We start from the raw sequence: 19,674 nt of genomic DNA on the forward strand, positions 1-19,674 counted from the left end.
CGGACTGAATTGAAATTAAACTCAACCCTTATAGCAGAGGTGTCAAACTCATTCCACGGAGGGCCGAGTGTCTGCGAGTTTTTGTTTTTTCCTTTCAACTAAGACCTAGAAAACCAGGTGAGGGGAGTTCCTTACTAATTAGTGACCTTAACTCAATCAAGTACAAGGGTGGAGCGAAAACCTGTAGACACTCAGCCCTCCACAGAATGAGTTTGACATATGCTTTATAGGCACCCCAAATTAGCTAGCAGGACGTATCAACCATTAGAACTTACCCACTGGGCACAGCCTTCAATTCAATGTGTATTCCACAATGGTTCACAGTCATTTCATTGAAATGATGTGGAAACAACATTGATTCAACCAGTGTGTGCCCAGTGGGTACCAACCATTAAGCTAGAGTTGAACAATGTTGGGAGTTAAGGAGCTGGTCTTAGGTGTTTTATGAGACAGTTATTTACTATGGGATGCTCAGTAGATCTCACTTGAATGAAGGTAAAATGTTGTTTTAAATGGACACCTAGCAGTGCATGTCTTGGCTCCACAGCCGAGTGTGTTTGATAGGTAGCCATTATGAACCTGTGTGCAAAGCTCTCAATGCTGCACTCAGCCAACCATTGGACTCTAGGTCTTTGAATGGATTTTGTACTGACTTAAATACACATAGGAGTTTCAATGGCTATAGAGCTGATTTTATTGGACGAAGTGTCACCAACGTAACACTTGATGAAGGGCCTGATTGGACCAGAGTGCTAACACAACATTCGGGCCCTCATTTGTGCAAATATTTTCCCTGCGGTGCTTCAGCCTGGTCTCAGAGCGAAAAGTATTGTATTTGACAAAATCAGCTCCACTCCATTTAGTATCACATGTTACTTTACATTTGGTTACGTTACATTGGCCAACATAAATCCTGGCCACTCAAATTAGTATGATATGTTACGTTTGGTATGACAATAGGTTACTTAATGGCGAAAACAAAAGAAGGGTGGTTGGTCTGGGTGGATGGGTAAGCGTATAACACAAATGTCTAGCAACCTAAAGGTTGCGGGTTTGAATCTCATCACAGACAACTTTTAATATATCATGCTAAATCAGTCGAACGTAATATATCATGCTAAATCAGTCGAACGTAATATATCATGCTAAATCAGTCGAACGTAATATATCATGCTAAATCAGTCGAACGTAATATATCATGCTAAATCAGTCGAACGTAATATATCATGCTAAATCAGTCGAACGTAATATATCATGCTAAATCAGTCGAACGTAATATATCATGCTAAATCAGTCGAACGTAATATATCATACTAAATGTGTCAAAGCAAACTGGTGAGATCAAGACGTAGTATACTATACATCCTACAATTCGTGTCATATTGTACGACCACTATTACATTGGTAGGGCAATGTAATGTAACCCAGCGTAAAGTAGCATATCATACTAAATGGAATGGCACAGAATCGAATACGTTTTGCTCTGAGACCAGGTTGAGTGCTTAGGCAACCTTTCCGGAACAGCTCGATTACAGTGTTGCCTGGTAAAAGACCAATGTTCCTCAAAATGACCAACAATCATTTGCCTAGCAAATGACCAACTTTCCTCCAGAGCTGCATCCTGCGAAACATTTATGTCACCGATTATCATTTCCTGAGATGACATCTCTCTCAGATATAAAAAAAATGCTTGCAGATATTATAGTTCATCTTTAATGTTTTCTTGTGCACCAACGCAGTATGCCAAAACATTTATTATGATATTATACGTTGTCTCTGAATCATAAATACATTATCTTCCTAACGTGCCCCACAGTTCTTTTCCATCCTGGTTTATTTGTCAAGGTAGAATCTCACCCTTATATTTTGTGTACAATTTTCCACACAATGCAGTTTTCCAGATTTTTTGTGCCACTTTTACTGCATGTTTCACAGTGTAGTTATTTGCTTTAAACATGAATTATGTAGATTGTTTGATTTAATGTTTGTTGTTTTTTAATTTCCAGATATTTCGCCGTGCAGACAAAAATGGTGAGTACAATTTATGCTATTAATAAGATGGTCGCACAAAGGATTTGCTTTCATGGTTTTTCAAATGGCCTCCTTGCATAAACTGTATGTGTCTGCAACGTGGTCTCAGGGCATTTGGTAGTATTTTGTAAATCCGAGACTCTCCATTTAGGATGATATGTTACGTTTCATATGTATGTATTCATTTGTGGATGTCCATCATGCATTTCGCATGATATGTTACGAATTACAATTCGTATGATATGTTATGAATTGCAATTCTTAAGATATGTTACGAATTCCAATTTCTTGTGGCTAACATTAGCTTGGTGTCTAACGGTAGCTAGGCTAGGGTTTATGGGTTAAGGTTAGGGTTAGGGTTAAGGCCAGGGTTAAGGTTAAGGTTAGGGTTAGGAGTTAGGTTAAAAGGTTAAGGTTAGGGTGAAGGTTTGTTAGGAGTTAGGTTCAATTAAGGTTAGGGGAAGAGTTAGCTAAGTAGTTGCAAAGTAGCACCCTCCTTTCGTTTTTTCCTTACGTATGTAACCTTATGTAACCATACCAAACGTAACATATCATACTAATTTGATTGTCCCAGGTTTACGGTTACTACAGTATGTTACATCTAATCTATGAGACCCGTCTGGTGACTCAGTAGGTTTACTCTTACAGTACTTCATGTAAGTGTTGGTTAGTGGTAATATTGTCTTATTATCATCAAAATGGAAAATAGAATTAGCAAGGGTTTAAAATGCAATGGTTAATAAGTGATTTCTGAAAAATATTGAATTAGAACAAAAAGCTGTAGTCTAACGCTCTTCTTGATATTACCAATCATTAAAAACATCCTTCATTGTTTGGGGCTCTCGATCTTAAAGGAGCAATTTTAGTTTATTGTAGGCACAGCAAATGAGGGACTGTGATAACTTCGTTTTGAGAGACTGGTTAGATTAAAATCTAAAGCCTAGGGTAATGTTCATCGGGTAATGTTCATTCTTGTTCATCAGATACAAAAGCAGCAGAGCCTTATCTATCTACTTTGCTGATATCTTTCTCAGACTTGGGAGCAAAATCTTGCAGCGATGGCAAAGGGGCGGTCGGTTTTATGTATGAAACATGAGGATTGACAGGGCAGGCCTTGTGGAGATTCAGGGATTCGGTGGATCCCCTTGACTGAGCCTATCCACCATGCAATGCTCAAGTCAGGCATCTAGTCTGTTGTATAAATTGTCAGTGGAAAACAACCAGAACACTACTTATGTGTTTTTGGACTGTATTGTTTGAGATTTGACCTGTTATCGGAAAACCCCAGACAGATCATTTGCTGTTGCTTTGTCATATCTTGTGCAAACATGGAAGAACTAAACCTGTGACTTGGGTTGGACATTGGTATGGAATACATTGCAATAATGAGCCTAGCATTTAACATTAACATGTCGGATGCTGTCTAGCTCCTTAACAACCTGAATTTTTATCCCCCCGAAAAAACATAAATGAGTTGCTTTTTTCACTTTGCTGTAAAAACAGAACTTGAGTGTGTGTGTGTTGCACTAGTTATCTTCAATTTGCAGTAAAACAAAGCCTTCCATGGTTTTCATCTAACTCGCTGAGCCGCGCACCCTGGAGGAAGATGTATGCTTCTGAGCAACACTAAGTGGGCCGCCATGATACGCCGTGAGCACTGCAGATTTACCACATTATGAGAGCTGGCTACTTGCCATAGCAAGTCATTCTCCCTATGCTATTGCAATGAATAATGGACTTTCTTAAGGAGCTCAACGATCTGCCATTTTCTCGGTTTGATTCAATGCAATATCATAATGTGTTTAACAGGATGAGGTCCACTTTTTCAGGATTGTTAAATTGGGCTATGATAAAGTGAACAGTTAAAGTGATCTGCTCATCAAATGAAGGGCTTTAACGAAATGCCTTAGGTGCCTTAGACATGTTTTTCTGAGGACCAACTGGCACCTTAGTCCCTATATAGTGCAGTTATTTTGGTCAAAACTAGTGCACTATGTAGGGACTTGCCATTTGAGACGCATATTATCGAGTCTGAAGACAAAAAGAGAGAGACTTAGCTATGGACAAATCCTAACTTGAAATACTTGTGCATATTTGCATGAAAAATCCAGTTATGAGCATAAAAATAGATGTCTATTGAAATGACAATGCCTTTGAATACAAACGTACATACATTTGTTCACTTATTGTACTTGGCTGTGGTCAAATCCCTAAGACAGTGTATGGATATGTATTTTTGCTTACTTAGGTATTTTACTTTATTGCTGTTTAATCCACTTTTGAATTGTTTTATGATACATCAAAACATTAGATTCTCTACCGGAGTCTGGTCTAGTGGTCTAGTGTAGTGCTGCTGCCTCTGGACCACGCATTGCCACTTATGGTATGGGTTCAAACACTGCCTGCGGCTTCATATCTATGTCTACCCCTCTCACTCATGACTTTCTACCTCAGTACATAGAAAAACACTTAAAAACCTTGTATTGTTGTATTGCTGTGTTTTTTAAAGGTGTTTTCAGGATGAATGGGACTCTATGGTGATACTGACTACACACAAAATGACTATCAAATATTATTTATGTTTGAAATAAATATGTATTCAAAAAAAGTATTGGGGATTCGACTACAGCCATGGTAAGTGGAGAAATAATGTAAGGTTGTATTTTGGTTGGAAGATATCTTTCAAATTATAAGTTGCTGTATAAAATGTATTAAAGGATTAACTTCATATGACCTGGACAGGCAGAAACTCTGGTCGGGGCCCAGTATTCATAACACATTCCACACGGCACGACATATTCTCTTGAATCATACTTAATGTCACTAAGTGTTGTCATAGCCAATGGATGTATTTGCATACCAGGTGTATGTTGTCCATCACATGAGTTGATGGGCAGCATCAATTTACAGGTGTGACAGGTGTGTGGGTGAGGGCATGTGTGTTGTCTGTACTCAAGCCTCTACACTTTCCAGACAAGAAGAGAACTTCATCCATTCAGGTTTGTTCATTTTGGCTCTGACTTAGTTTTTTATGTAAGAAACAATGAGAAACATTTAAATATTTGTTGAATTGATTCATTTCAATAGATAGACTAATCATTTTATATTAAACTGATTATGGCAAGAATAGGCTGAGTATGGCATTAGTCATGTAAACACCTTATTCTGATTATCTTAATCGGCGTGAGGTCATAATCAAAGTAAGCATACAGCGATTACAACACCTAGATTTGTTTATCAATCGTTCGAATAAAAGGACATGTAAACACCTTAATCAGAGTTCCTGCTGTGCATTCAACCTGGTCTCATAGACTAGACGTAACATAGTAATATACATTTAAGGACACTCAAATTAGTATCATATGTTACGTTTGGATACTAAGGCAGAAGATTATTTAAGGAAAAATCAAAAGGCGAGTGGCTGGTCAGGATGGATGGGTGGGTATAGGAATGTCTAGCAACCCAAAGGTTGTGTGTTTGAATGTCATCATGGACAATTTTAGCTAATTAGTCAACCTTGCAACTAATTACAACTTTTTAGCTACTTTACAAGTACTTAACATGTTAGTTAACCCTAACCTTAACCCTTTAACCTAACTCCTAACCTTAACCTCTAGCCTAGCTAACATTAGCAACCTAGCTAACGTTACCATTTTCCACCTAGCTAACATTAGTGTTAGTCACCTATCCACTAGCTATCGTTAGCAACAACAAATTGGAATTGGTCGCTGTGATAGAACGTTTATTTTGATGATTTTCTGTATTTTTCAGTTCCATCAGGTAGCCTGATTATCAGATGTGTCCATGTAAACAGGATTATTAAGGAGATCATTCTTCTTGCAAAGCATGTAAACATTTTAATCAAACTGTTACATTAATTTGAGTATTCACAATAGTTGTGTGCATGTAAATGTAGTTATTGAGTGACAATAACACATACCATGTTGTGCTAATATTGATGCATGTCTTGAATTGGCTGACTTAAAATGGAATTGAACCCTGGTTAATTTGATTGTCTGATTTACTGTGCTGTTGCAACAGGAAATAATCAGAATGACAACTCTTTATCGTTGAAGAATATCGAAGCTCACACACCAGTACAGAAGGGGAAGACATGAATAAATCAGAGACAAACAGCTCTTCAGTAGCTGATCGTTTAGAACACATCTCCACTGCCTCCTGTGCAATCAACATCATCCTGGGTCTCCCCACCAATGTGTGCGTCCTGTGGCTAATAGTGACCGGAGTGGGAGGAACGATGGCCTCACAGTTCTTCACTCTCAACCTGACCGTGTCTGAAATCCTCTACTGCCTGTTTTCTCTTGTCAGATTTCTCTGCAAGCTCATCCAAACAACTGCAGTTCCATATATTGAGGCATTTTCAGTTGGTTTATTGCACACTGGCCGACCTCTGTTTCAATGCTGCATCTGTGTGGAGCGCTACCTGGCTGTGGTCCGACCTGTTTTCTTCCTGAAATACAAACCCCTCAGATACAGGGTGGGGTGTTGTGGTGTTGCCTGGCTGATTGTGCTTGGGTCCTCTTTGTTCTGTATGGTTCCACTTAAATTGTCTTTACTCAGAAGCCTATTCAACTATGCTATCTTGGTTCAGGACCTCATCCTGATGTTTGTGGTGTCATTCTGCTGCCTGTCAGTTGTCAGGGCTCTAAAACAGCCTGGGCTGGGAGACGGGGACAGAGAGAGGGAGAGGACAAACAGCATGAAGATGAGGGCGTTTAAGATCATTTGGATTATCCTGGTGGCTATGATGGTGAATTACCTCCCTGAGATGGTACTTATGACTTTGTACGATGTCCTCGAGGAGGCTGTGCGGCTTTTTTCATTCTGTATTTCTGACTCCATCACTATGATTTTTGGGATTGTGCAGCCCCTCCTCTACCTCCACAGGGTTGGGAAACTGCCCTGTATCAGTGGTCTCTGAGAAAGAGGTGACAATCTAGTATGGGTTGCTCACACAACTCAGTGGCCAAGCTACCTAAAATGTATACTTTTCTATTGGAGGAGACTCAATGAGTCATTCAGCAGTTTAACCATTGGTGACTAGATAGCTTGTGACCAAAGTTGAAAAAGTTAAAACTTTAGGCAAGTGATCAGTGATTTTGGTTGTTTTGTTTATCACAAATGCATTCACTGTATTAAAAAAAACTATAATGGCATGTTAGTAGTTATTACTCTGTAGATTACCCCTCCGATTTCTATTTCCCAATAAAGATTCAAACTGAACTACACATGCTTGTCTGTCTTCTTAGATTACAATACATGCATCATTTTAAAGGGTTGTGAGTATTTTATGGAACCAACATTTATACTGTACATTGAAACTATGGAAAATGACTAGCCTATAGGACCTCCTCATGTAAATATGACTCATCTTTATAATGGATTCTTATTGGAGACATTGTTAACTAACTAATAAGGATGGATTAGTGCAGCTTTTTCATGATGGTCGCTGATCAATTGGTGAAGGAAGGACAATTGAGTTGCCAATGCCACCAATTCTAGTTGACAGTTTGAGTATACTGGGACATGAGATGCTTTAAGCTTTCTGGCTATGATAATCATATATCTAGTGTCCCCTTAAAACTAGGCTGGTTATGGGGCTTATGAATTATTGAATGTGCTGCTTTGGTCCAGACTCTGAGAATCCGTTTTTGTCTGCCTTGCTTTAGCAGACCCTCAAAGAAATGTGTTTCTGGTAGGATTTGGTTAGAGACACAGTGTTGTAGTGGGGATTGCTTTGATTTATGCCAGGGCTTTCCAACCTTGTTTCTGTAGAGCTACCTTCCTGTAGGTATTCACTACAACCCTAATCTAGCGTACCTGATTCTAATAGTTAGCTGGTTAATAAGTTGAATCAGGTTAATTGCAACTGAGGTTGGAGCAAAAACCTTCAGGAGGATAGCTCTCCAGGAACTCTTACCAGCAGTGGTTTAATATAGACTTTTCAGCCACAAAATGTTTTGAAGGAAAGGAAATGTAATTAATTTATTCCTTAATATTATAGGTTGCCATGGCGCCGTGAGGCCAGCTAGGCAGAGAGCTCCTGCAAATGTGTTTTTCTGTGTTTTTTTATAACAACAATATTGAATCAACTTTTTATTTTGTTAGCTTAGTAATGATTGATTATTTATATATTGATTCAACAGTATATTGAATAGAGTATAATATTGACAATTCTAACTAGCGTTTGTTTTTATTTGAACCTGGAGATGGCACGTGCTTGGAGAACACAGAGGATTGTTGTAATTTTGAGTGCATCGCTCACTCCAGGATGGACTATCTCAATTATTGATGTGTACCCCCTAGCAAAATCTAATGGGAACAGGCTGCAACCAGTTGGGTGCTTCATGTTGTTTGAGGAGTATCTACCCATGAAGTCGGCAGAGAAGCTGGTAATGACAAGGGGGGGCCTGATGATTTTACTGCTGGATGTGACCACTGATTCGCCCCTACTCAAGCCTGCTTCAGGGCATCAGAGGAGCTGAGAATGGCGTGGCAGGGAGGGGACTTAGGATGGAAAGTGAAGGCTCTTCTTGATTGACTTTCAGGAGACTGTTGTGGCCAGGCTAGACCTTTTGTGCAGCCCACCAGAGTTGGATGTGACCTGGACAGCCCAAGAACTACATGTGCTTTTGTTTTTGTAAAAAAAATATATATCTTTGAAATTATCTGTATAATGAAAATAATAATATTATTATCATTATTAATAATAATCACAATTCACTTTCTGACAGATGAGTGATGGCAGTTGTTCTCAAACAGCTTGCTTCATCAGTTAGCGGAAACCTGGCAGATTGAAATATGGGCAGTGCCTGAATTGAGCCTGTCCACGCCGGTCCAGAGTACGGGCACTACTAATGTTCTTCTGCTTCTGTAACAGTACTGGGGCCTCTTTTAGAAAATTCATTTTAAAATATGAGCACTGTTAATGTACAGTATATTTAAAGTTAGTACAGACACCTTTTACTTCCACTTCCAAGCACTGAATCGTTTTTTTCTTCTTCACTGCCCTTGGTGATGGGACAGTAAACCTAAGATGTGCAGTGTAGCTTGGCCGACTTGATTTGAGGGAGAAATAACAGTAGTCGTCACCTAATCATGCTAGCAGTATAGCCCATCACTATATGCTTGCATATTGTGCAATCTGGACTATGTTGTCTGATTACACATTTAGGTAAGTCATTGGGTGTGAAACTAGAACAAAGAGATCGAAGCATATATTAGTGAAACCTGTACACGGGAAGAACCTGAAAACAGAACATTCAGCATTCTCCCTAAGCAGTTACTGTACTTACATGAATGAAATAGAGCAGGCTTTGCGTTTGGAATACTAAGGAAGTTTGAAGAAATTGGTTTGGTCCTTTATTTGTCAGTTACGTTACTCTTACAATTTAAGGTCAATCTGACCAGATAAAAAATTCTACTATGAGTTGTGTCAAACGTTTTTCCTCTCCCAGAGCTAAAAGATATTTCTTCCTCATATGTTCTAAAAGCAGCATTTCCAAATGTTGTTGTGTATAAGAAATTAAGATTAACAATATAATTTCATAAATGAAGTCCACTTGGATGACATTATGGTGACTTAAAGCGACTGCCCTCATTAATTAAATTCATGACATGGCATTAGGCCAGAATGATGGCAAATTTCCTAACATATGTTATTATTTACTGTTGTCCTACCTGTCTGATGTCTTTTGACTGGTGGATCTCTATCTCGCTCATAGCTAGGTCTCTAGTGGTAGTTGGAGTTTGTGGATAGATCTCATTAATCCACAGTCAGCCTGTCAGTGAGCCCAGACCACTCTAATCACCCCACACTCTGCCTGCCTGTCCCCCAGGGCCTCCACAGGCTCTCTGCAGAGCCACCAGCACGACTTACCATAGGAATACACTGTACTTAACTTTGCTTTACAGGCAAATGTTTGTGACATGGTTACATGGCTGCATATTCATTACCTTAAAGGGATAGCTTACTTTTGTATGTTCATTTTATTTTGACAGGCAATACATGTGAACAACCTCTTTAAGACTATATGTCACGCCTGTTCCCACTCCCCCTCCCTGACGCTCGAAGGCGCCAGGCTCCCCAGCATTACGCAGTCCTGCCACCATCAGTACGCACACCTGCCTTTCCCCATCACGCGTATCAGCGATTATTAGACTCACCTGGACTCAATCACATGTTTATTACCTCCCCTATATTTGTCAGTTCCCCATCTCTGTTCCCAGTTGCTGCATTGATTGTCGTTGGTTGTTGTGTATCCGTGTGCTGACGCTGTTCCTGTCTTGCTCTTTGTCTGTTCCTAATTAAATGTCAACTCCCCGCACCTGCTTCTCGCCTCCAGTCTTTACACTATAAGAGAATGTTGAAATATTAGAAGATGAAGAGAATCAAAGGGATGGTCAAATGTAAATCATAATTAAATTGATGATCAAGTTCTTTCTTCCATATCATTGGAGAAGATGAGAGATTGATGTACTGTGAAGTAAGAAAGGGGAAGACAAAGAAAGAATCTGAATTCTGCATACTTCAGTTTCAAGAGGAAAAACTCTTCGAAGCAAATATTGCCTTAAGAAAGGGTTGCCGTGGACAACAGTGGTTTTGTCTTCTGAATATTTTGTTTCAGCATAGGGAGTTATGTGAAATAATTGGAATTTTTACAACGGGTGGGTTTAATCCTGGATGCTGATTGGTTAAAACCGCATTTCAGACGATGTCTACTCCACACGTTACCCCCGGCTAAGTCTATGACGTTGAAATGCCTATTTCCTCTGTTCCATCCCGCTGTCTCATCAGCTCAGACAGGCGATTGATATACTATATAGATCTACACTGTAAAAAGCATCTAGACATTATCTCCAATTTCTTTTAGACTAGCATCTGGTTTTCAACAGCGGAGATATGTAATAACCTTGCTGTCTGTCTCCGACATTTGCAACATTGTTTCAATATTGAAATTTGAACTTCAGCTGTCTCATGGTAATGACCTCATGAATCAGCATCATTTGTATTGATATACAAAGAAATGTCAATAGAAAAACACAAAATGCAGCTAGTTTGCTGTCGTTCCATCTTCAGTTTGAAGTGATTGTGTTAGCTGTGTAGTTGGCTATCTCTTCTGAACAGTTGCTTGGCGAGAGAGCAAATGTTCGATGCCAGGCGAAATTCGCTCATTAGCTCATTGTTATGGATGTATCCTAAAAAAAATAACAAGAAAACAGCTTAAACAAATGCAAATGCAACTACTTTGCTGTTATTCTGGCCTCACTGTTTGACATGACTGTATTAGTCAAAGTTGGTTAGCTAGCAAGCAAGGGATAACAACGTTGCCAGCCATCATGACAACGGAACACTTAGACTGTACGACTGAGCCGTGTCCATAGATTTAGAATAAAAAGACGTAACGACCAACTGGCTTGGATAGCAAACCTAGATTTGTGTCGGGACTATATCTCGAGGAAGGTTGAAATAGAATGAATAATTTCATCAAAATAAAGTTTTTATTGAAAATATGTCAATAATTATTTGAATATGTTCTTAACCCGTTGTATAAAAGTGATAATGCTCTTTATTCACGCATGGCTTTATGTCAATTAAGTGATAATCCCCTCGAACCTGGTGTTTGTCGGATATATTGGTACAGTTTGTCGGCCCGAGACGAATACCCATGCAAATATATCCTCCAAACACCAACTTCTCGGGCATTATCACTTAATTGAGATAAAGCCAGGCGTGAAGAAAGATATTCCCGTACTTAATTTATATAGTGCACTCGACTCACTGAGACAGTGTTAGGTTCTAATTCTCAGAGTAAAAAACTCTACGGACACTATGAAAGCTTAACCAAGTTTAATTTCCCAGAGGATCAATACAGCTGCATTAGACAACAACATTTCACACAAGCACTGTTATTTAACCCTTCCTCTTGAGTCTCCTCCTACACATCTGTACAAACATTGTTCTTTACTGCTAGGCAGGACACTAAGTGATATGGGCAATAAACTTTATTTCTCCCTTAATCCATGGCTCTCTCCCCTTATCAATGCCTGCCACATGAGATCACTTCCCTGCACTCAACACAAGACTGTGTCTCTTCTCCTCCCAGAGGATCCCTCCCATATGATCCCTGATGGCTAACAATAACATATCCTGACATAATGTAAACGTTATACATTACCCTCTCTCCCTCAGTGACATGAATAAGTATATTTCATATTCTCAGAACCCAACACAGTTATTTAGTTCCAGTAACTTGAGTCTTGAACAAACTGAGTGAGTCATGAATACTCCTTTACTGTCTTCTCTGTTTCAGTAGGTAGTTAATGTGTCCCTGGTTTCCCTCTCTCAGACGACGGCAAGCTATCCCTGGAGGAGTTCCAGTCACACTTTGCCGACGGTATCCTCACCCCAGAGCAGATGCAGGAGCTGTTCTACTCAATTGACAGGCAGCAGACTGAGTGAGTGCGTCTTATTTGCCTCTGGGAATCCTCTTCAGTCGCCATCTGTAACTGCTACACTTCAAAGAGGATGTGTCAATATTTCATCAAGGGAGCATAGAATCTGTACCCACTGGGCACAACAAAAGTCAACCTGTCGTTGGATTTAGGTTAAAAGTTGAGGACTTTTTGCAAATCCAATCAGTTTTCCACGTTGACTCAATGTCACCACATTTAATTATTTTGTTAAAATGACGTGGAAACAATGTTGATTTAACCAGTTTTTACCCAGTGGGTAGTTTTAGTAGTCTATTGAAGGCTCCAGGAGGGGTGAGGAGTGAAGCTTGAAGCTGAGGGTGTCCTGAAATGTACACCCCAGCATGTTTATACACAATAGAATATAAAGACAGAGGAAAAAAAGAAAGACAATGTAGTCAAACAATGTCCTCATAATAATATAAAATCTTATAAAAGAAGATACACATACTATGTAATAGACTTTTACACAATCCTTTGTTTTCTTTATTTTTTGCTCCTTGTATCTCTAGGGAATGTATCACAGGATAACAATAACGGCTTTTCTCATGGAAATGACTTGACCTGTTGCCCTTACCTGCAGTCAAATGACCTAGTAGCCTCATGGGTGGAATGTTATTAATATTTTTCATAATTTCATAATTGATAAACATACATTTTAAAAAAATACGCAGAAAATCCGTTTTTTCTATGTCAAACGGTTTTGTTATATTTCATTCTTCTGTGATGTATATAAAGTGTGATATTGGGATCCAATCTCAAAATTGGATACATTTCAACTCTATATCTGGCATGGAATAGGTGTCTTCTTTGTTTACGCCCATAACCATGTGTGTGAAGTGTATACTTTTGTTTCAAAGTAGATTTGTTTTAGACTACCAAGAAATCCTGATTTAGCCCACTAAGTAAAAGGTTAAAGTGGTTTGATGAGATTTTTGGTCTTCCCTGATTCCATTAATGTTTTTGTCGTCTTCTTCCTCCGCCAATTTTCCTACCTCTCAGCAACCTAGACACAGACAAACTCTCAGGTATTTCTCTCTGACTCTTCTCTGTTTTTATTGACTCTGTGCTGTCAAAATGCTCTCTCAAGCCCTTTACCATAATCTAATCCCGTCTTTTACTGGATTTTAAATTACAAAGGTCTATGTGTATTCAATATTGTACCTGACAGCTCTTTGTATATCCACCCCCAGAATACTTCTCTCCACACCTGGGGGAATATCTGAACGTCCTTTCTGCTCTGGAGAAGCTGAACGTCGCCATCCTGAAGGCCATGGACAAAACTAAAGAGGTTTGTGGCCAATACAGTACAGCATGTTTAAAGGGATAGTTCAGTGAAATGACATATTTAGATATGTGTTTCCTTACCTCGAAAATAGTCTATGAACAAAGTGTGACTGAGATCCACACTTTGCTTTTGTTAAACTAGCCACTGCCAATAAACGCTAATATTGCTGAACTATCTCTTTAAAATTACAATCAACTGTCTGGGATTCTTAACTGCAGCTCTCATTTGCAGAACTGCAGAACTCGTTTGGTAAAAGGAACTCATTTGACCATCTCTTTCCATTACATTTTGCTGTTGTTACCGTTCGCCATTACATATGTTTCAAGCAACATATTTGTTGATGTCTACTGAGAATATTAAGTGAGCAGCAAGATAATAGCCAGTTGGTCCGCCTTTATCCGCGTATGACATTTAGAAAAAATCGAACCACCCCTTTTCCCCAGTAGGATTTTGGATAGGCTTTTGTTACCTTTTGAAGCATCTGAGATTTCTCAGCTGTGACAGTGATATGACAGTATGGAAAGTGGATCTGCACAACTGGGTCCTCTTCCTCTTTCAAACTGATGCTGCATTTTAAAACAACGGGCTGTAACCTGCAGGGACCCTTCCCTAACACTTGAGCTTCAACCATGACTCAAGGTCAGGTATTTTTATTGTGAACTGTGGTGTCTGTATGAGGACCAACATATCTCTAGTTGGACAGGTGCTGTAAATACAGAAGTTCTTAAAGCAGAATCCCTGTAACGGATTTCCTCCTCCTCTTCATCTGAAGAGGGGGAGCATGGATTCGACCAAAATGCAGCGTTGTGATAAGACATGATTTTTTAATAAACAAAACAGAAAACACGACGAACACTTGAATAATTACAAAAACAATAAACGACGTAGACAGACCTGGACGACGAACTTACATGAAACACGAAGAACGCATGAACAGGAAAACTGACTACATAAAACGAACAAACAAACAAAACCGAAACCGAAACAGTCCCGTGTGGTGTAACATACACAGACACTGACACAGGAGACAACCACCCACATTTCCATTCCACTCCGTCCTCCCCTCACCAGCCTCCTGGGTTAACTGGGCATTGCTTCCCAAAACTAGACATTGCTTCAAAGAATCATGCTTGGTTATGAAGAAACAAACTAAAAAGAGAATTGGTAATAATATTTTTAAGACATGAAGCAGAACGGTGTTAATTTGGTACAATTTATAGAGGATTTCTGCTCAGAGCTCATACGGAGGCAGACTGGAGCCCTGGGTGAGCTTAGTGAAATTATTGCTTTAACAAGCACTGTGTTATGATCAACATCAAAGAACCCCCCCATAAGACTTAATCGATACCACTGCGTACACTTCATCATTCTCATCTAATTCTTGATATTGGGATCAGGCTAAGCTTTGTTGTTCTCTAATTTAAAAAAGGATAAGCGGATTGTGCTGTGAAAAGATTTAGGCAACTTGTGTGAACAGATACAGATGTACATTATTGATTGGTCCATGGTACAGTATGTTGTGTCTCCCCATCCCCACTTTGTGCCATTTGTGTCGGTATTGCTATAGTGACACAGCAGTGTGAATGGGTGGGTTAAGGCATTATTTCCAAAACTCAGTCCTGTCCCAGCCCCCCCCCCCCCCCCCCCCCGCCCCTCCCCGCCATGGGTGCACATTTTGTTTTTTTCCCCTAACACTACACAGCTGATTCAAATAATCAAAGCTTGATGATGAGTTGGTTATTCGAATCAGCTGTGTATTTCTAGGGCAAAACCTAAACGTGCATCCAGGGGGGACCCCAGGACCGAGTTTGGGAAACCCTGGGTTAAGGGACAGCAGTATATACAGTGCATTCGGAAAGTATTCAGACCCCTTGACTTTTCCCACATTTTTTTATGTTACAGTCTTATTTTTTTAAAGTATCACAGTATATTGTTTTTCCCCCTCATCAATCTACACACAATACCCCATAATGACCAAGCAAAGCCTCAAGTCTTCTTGGGTATGACACGACAAGCTTGGCACACCTATATTTGGGGAGTTTCTCCTATTCTTCTCTGCAGATCCCCTCAAGCTCTGTCAGGTTGGATGTGGAGCATCGCTGCACAGCTATTTTCAGGTCTTTCCAGAGATGTTAGATCGGGTTCAAGTCCGGGCTCTGGCTGGGCCACTCAAGGACATTCAGAGACTTGTCCGGAAGCCACTCCTGCGTTACCTTGGCTATGTGCTTAGGGTCGTTGTCCTGTTGGAAGGTGAACCTTCACTCTGGAGTAGGTTTTAATCAAGTATCAAGCAGGTTTAAATCAAGGATCTCTCTGTACTTTGCTCCGTTCATCTTTCCATCGATCCTGACTAGTCTCCCAGTCCCTGCCACTGAAAAACATCCTCACAGCATGATGCTGCCACCACCATGCTTCACCGTAGGGATGATGGCAGGTTTCCTCCAGACGTGACGCTTGGCATTCAGGTCAAAGAGTTCAATCTTGGTTTCATCAGACTAGAGAATCTTGTTTCTCAAGGTCTGAGAGTCCTTAAGGTGCCTTCGGGCAAACTCCAATTGGGCTGTCATGTACCTTTTACTGAGGAGTGGCTTCCATCTGGCCACTCTACCATATAGGTCTGATTGGTGTAAAGTGCTACAGAGATGGTTGTCCTTCTGGAATGTTCTCCCATCTCCACAAAGGAACTCTCCCCCGATTGCTCAGTTTGGCCTGGCGGCCAGCTCTAGGAAGAGTCTTGGGGACCTTCCAGATGCAGACATGTTTTGGTACATTGTCTCGGAGCGCTACGGACAATTCATTCGACCTCATCGCTTGGTTTTTGCTTTGACATGCACTGTCAACTGTGGGACCAGTATAGATAGGTGTGTGCTTTTCCAAACCATGTCCAATCAATTGAATTTACTACACGTTGACTATAATAAAATTGTAGAAAGGTGCTTCAACAAAGTACTGAGTAAAGGGTCTGAAAACTTATGGAAATGTGATATTTCTGTTTTTATTTTTTCCAAAGGTGCTTCCACAAAGTACTGAGTAAAGGGTCTGAATATTTATTTTAATGTAATATTTATATTTTTTTATTCGGAATACATTTGCAAACATTTCTAAAAACCTGTTTTTGCTTTGTCATTATGGGATATTGTGTGTAGATTGATGAGGAAAATGTTTGATTTAATCCATTTTAGAATAAGGCTGTAACATAACAAAATCTGGAAAAAGGGAAGGGGTCTGAATACTTTCTGAATGCACGGTATTTGGGCTATGTAATGGGTTTGAGGGATGTGACCATGGTAACAACACACACACACACACACACACACACACACACACACACACACACACACACACACACACACACACACACACACACACACACACACACACACACACACACACACACACACACACACACACACACACACACACACACACCAGATAAAGATTGTGATCTCAACTGTGAACGGAGAATGACGTGAAAATAACCAAAGCTGACATGAACCCCCCCAGCACTCCTACTGTCTGACGTCAAACATACTCTAGAGATAGTAGAACTGCACCAGAGCTACAAAGCTGTTTATCGTTTCTTTCTCTCCCTCTCTCTATCTACCTCTTTCTCCCTCCACCCCTCCCTATATATCTCTCTCCCTATCTCGTTCACCCTCCCTACCCCTACCTTTCCCCATCTATCCCTCTTTCTCTCTATGTAGCTATTTATTTCTCCCACCCTCCCTATCTTCCCTCTCTCTCTCTCTCTCTCTCTCTCTCTCTCTCTCTCTCTCTCTCTCTCTCTCTCTCTCTCTGTCTCTCTCTCTCTCACACAGTCCCCCTTTGCCTTTTCCATTCCGTCATTATTCTGCCCAATGTCTGTTTTGACTCACTGCAAGGAGAAGCTATTGCCTTGAGGGCTGTACTGGGATCAACTTTGCCTTTCCCAGTCTTAGCTTGACTGACTTCAGGACAAACCCTATCAACACTCATCTTTATGTCTCAGTACTAGTTAATATGTCTCTTCTTGGAACACTAAAGTGGGGGTGAACACTAAAGTGTGTCTCTACAGCCATGGTGTTGATAACATTCAATCAAATGCTTTCCACAGCGCTGGTCCCATATTCTCAGAGTAGAAATGCTGATTCATCAGGTCCCGCCTATCCATACCATCGTATTCAGTATGATCTAAAAGGCAAAACTGGTCCTACAGTATATCAGCAATCCTATTAGGAGACACAGAATGTATTTTACAGATGTTATAGAAAGAGCAGCATGTATTATATCCATGTGGAGTTACAACTGAATACTGTAGAATTATTTTCTTTCTTTCAGTGCAGTGCTGAGATAAAAATATAAAAATAATAAATCACCCATTTTCAACAGAACATCTGCAACTCTGAGAGAAAGAGAGATGAAGTAAAACATTTAAAATTCTTCCTTACTCCTGAAGTGTACAGGATGCTGGGAGGGAGAAAGAAAACATTGGAAAGGAAAGGGAAAGGGGGATACCTAGTCAATTGTACAACTGAATGCATTCAGAATAGGGAAGGAAGAGATGCAAAAATGTTTTCTCCATAGGTTGCAATTTTCCAAAACACAGCACACATTCAAGGCACTGCACACTCAATTTCATAACTCCATTTCATAGCGCCATGGGGCATTTTCAGTACCTACAAAAATAAAACCAATAGAATCATACAGAGATTGGTGAGAACACAGCAGGCTTTCTCAGCTGGTGAAGTGATAAAAAACATAAAAGTATAATGAACAATATTTTTACGATGTTACTTGTCACACACCGTTACACATGACACCTGGCACCCTGTAACATGTTCACATTAAGCACATTTAAGATCAATTTAGCTCATTTTTGGTGTGTGAAATTCCTCAAAAAAGGACACAGGCTGGGATTCGATTAAGTGCCGATAGTAGATTTCCAGATAGTGCTGTCAGAAGTGAATGCAAAATAATGTATTCAAGGTTAAAAATTGTAAAGTTTGCAATTTCCACTTTGTCAGGCTTAATTTGCCCTGACGAAAAATGTATCAATCCATACAAAACAATTACTGAAATGTCCTGTTGCTGCAGGACTATTTTCCTGCTGTAGCAAACTGGCTCAAATTAAGATCCGACATCTGTATATATACAGTACCAGTCAAAGGTTTGGACACACCTATTCATTCCAGGGTTTTTCTTTATTTTTGACTATTTTCTACATTGTAGAAAACGAGTGAAGACATGAAAACTATGAAATAACACATATGTAATCATGTAGTAACCAAAAAAGTGTTAAACAAATCAAAATATATTTTAGATTCTTCAAAGTAGCCACCCTTTGTATTCATACCCCTTGACTCAGTGGTTCCCAAACTTTTTATAGTCCTGAAAGAGCTCCAGAGTTCCTCTGTACTGATGGGAGAACCTTCCAGAAGGACACCCATATCTGCAGCACTCCACCAATCAGGCCTTTATGGTAGAGTGTCGACGGATGCCACTCCTCAGTAAAAGGCACATGACAACTCACTTGGAGTTTGCCAAAAGCCACCTAAACGGCTCTCAGACCATGAGAAACAAGATTCTCTGGTCTGATGAAACCAAGATTGAACTCTTTGGCCTGAATGGCAAGTGTCACTTCTGGGGGAAACCTGGCACCATCCCTAAGGTGAAGCATGGTGGTGGCAGCATCATCCTGTGGGGATGTTTTTCAGCGGCAGGGACTGGGAGACTAGTCAGGTTTGAGGGAAAGATGAATGGAGCCAAGTACAAAGAGATCCTTGATGAAAACCTACTCCAGAGCACTCAGGACCTAAGACTGGGGTCGAAGGTTCACCTTCCAACAGGACAACGACCCTAAGCACCGCAGAAGTGGCTTCGGG

At 40.1% G+C, this 19,674-nt stretch overlaps 1 protein-coding gene across 1 annotated transcript in view; it reads left to right on the plus strand.

Annotated features, from left to right (window-relative positions):
- LOC129830226 (N-terminal EF-hand calcium-binding protein 1-like) overlaps nucleotides 1-19,674 on the plus strand; it is a 34,636-nt gene that overhangs the window by 3,950 nt on the left and 11,012 nt on the right. Inside the window, exons 2-5 of the mRNA XM_055892620.1 lie at nucleotides 2,007-2,031; nucleotides 12,402-12,510; nucleotides 13,528-13,553; nucleotides 13,719-13,816. Coding sequence (XP_055748595.1) covers nucleotides 2,007-2,031; nucleotides 12,402-12,510; nucleotides 13,528-13,553; nucleotides 13,719-13,816 — 258 coding nt within the window. The remainder of the gene's footprint in view (nucleotides 1-2,006; nucleotides 2,032-12,401; nucleotides 12,511-13,527; nucleotides 13,554-13,718; nucleotides 13,817-19,674) is intronic.

The sequence above is a fragment of the Salvelinus fontinalis genome, chromosome 31, assembly GCF_029448725.1.
Source record: "Salvelinus fontinalis isolate EN_2023a chromosome 31, ASM2944872v1, whole genome shotgun sequence".
Classification (NCBI taxonomy): Eukaryota; Metazoa; Chordata; class Actinopteri; order Salmoniformes; family Salmonidae; genus Salvelinus; species Salvelinus fontinalis.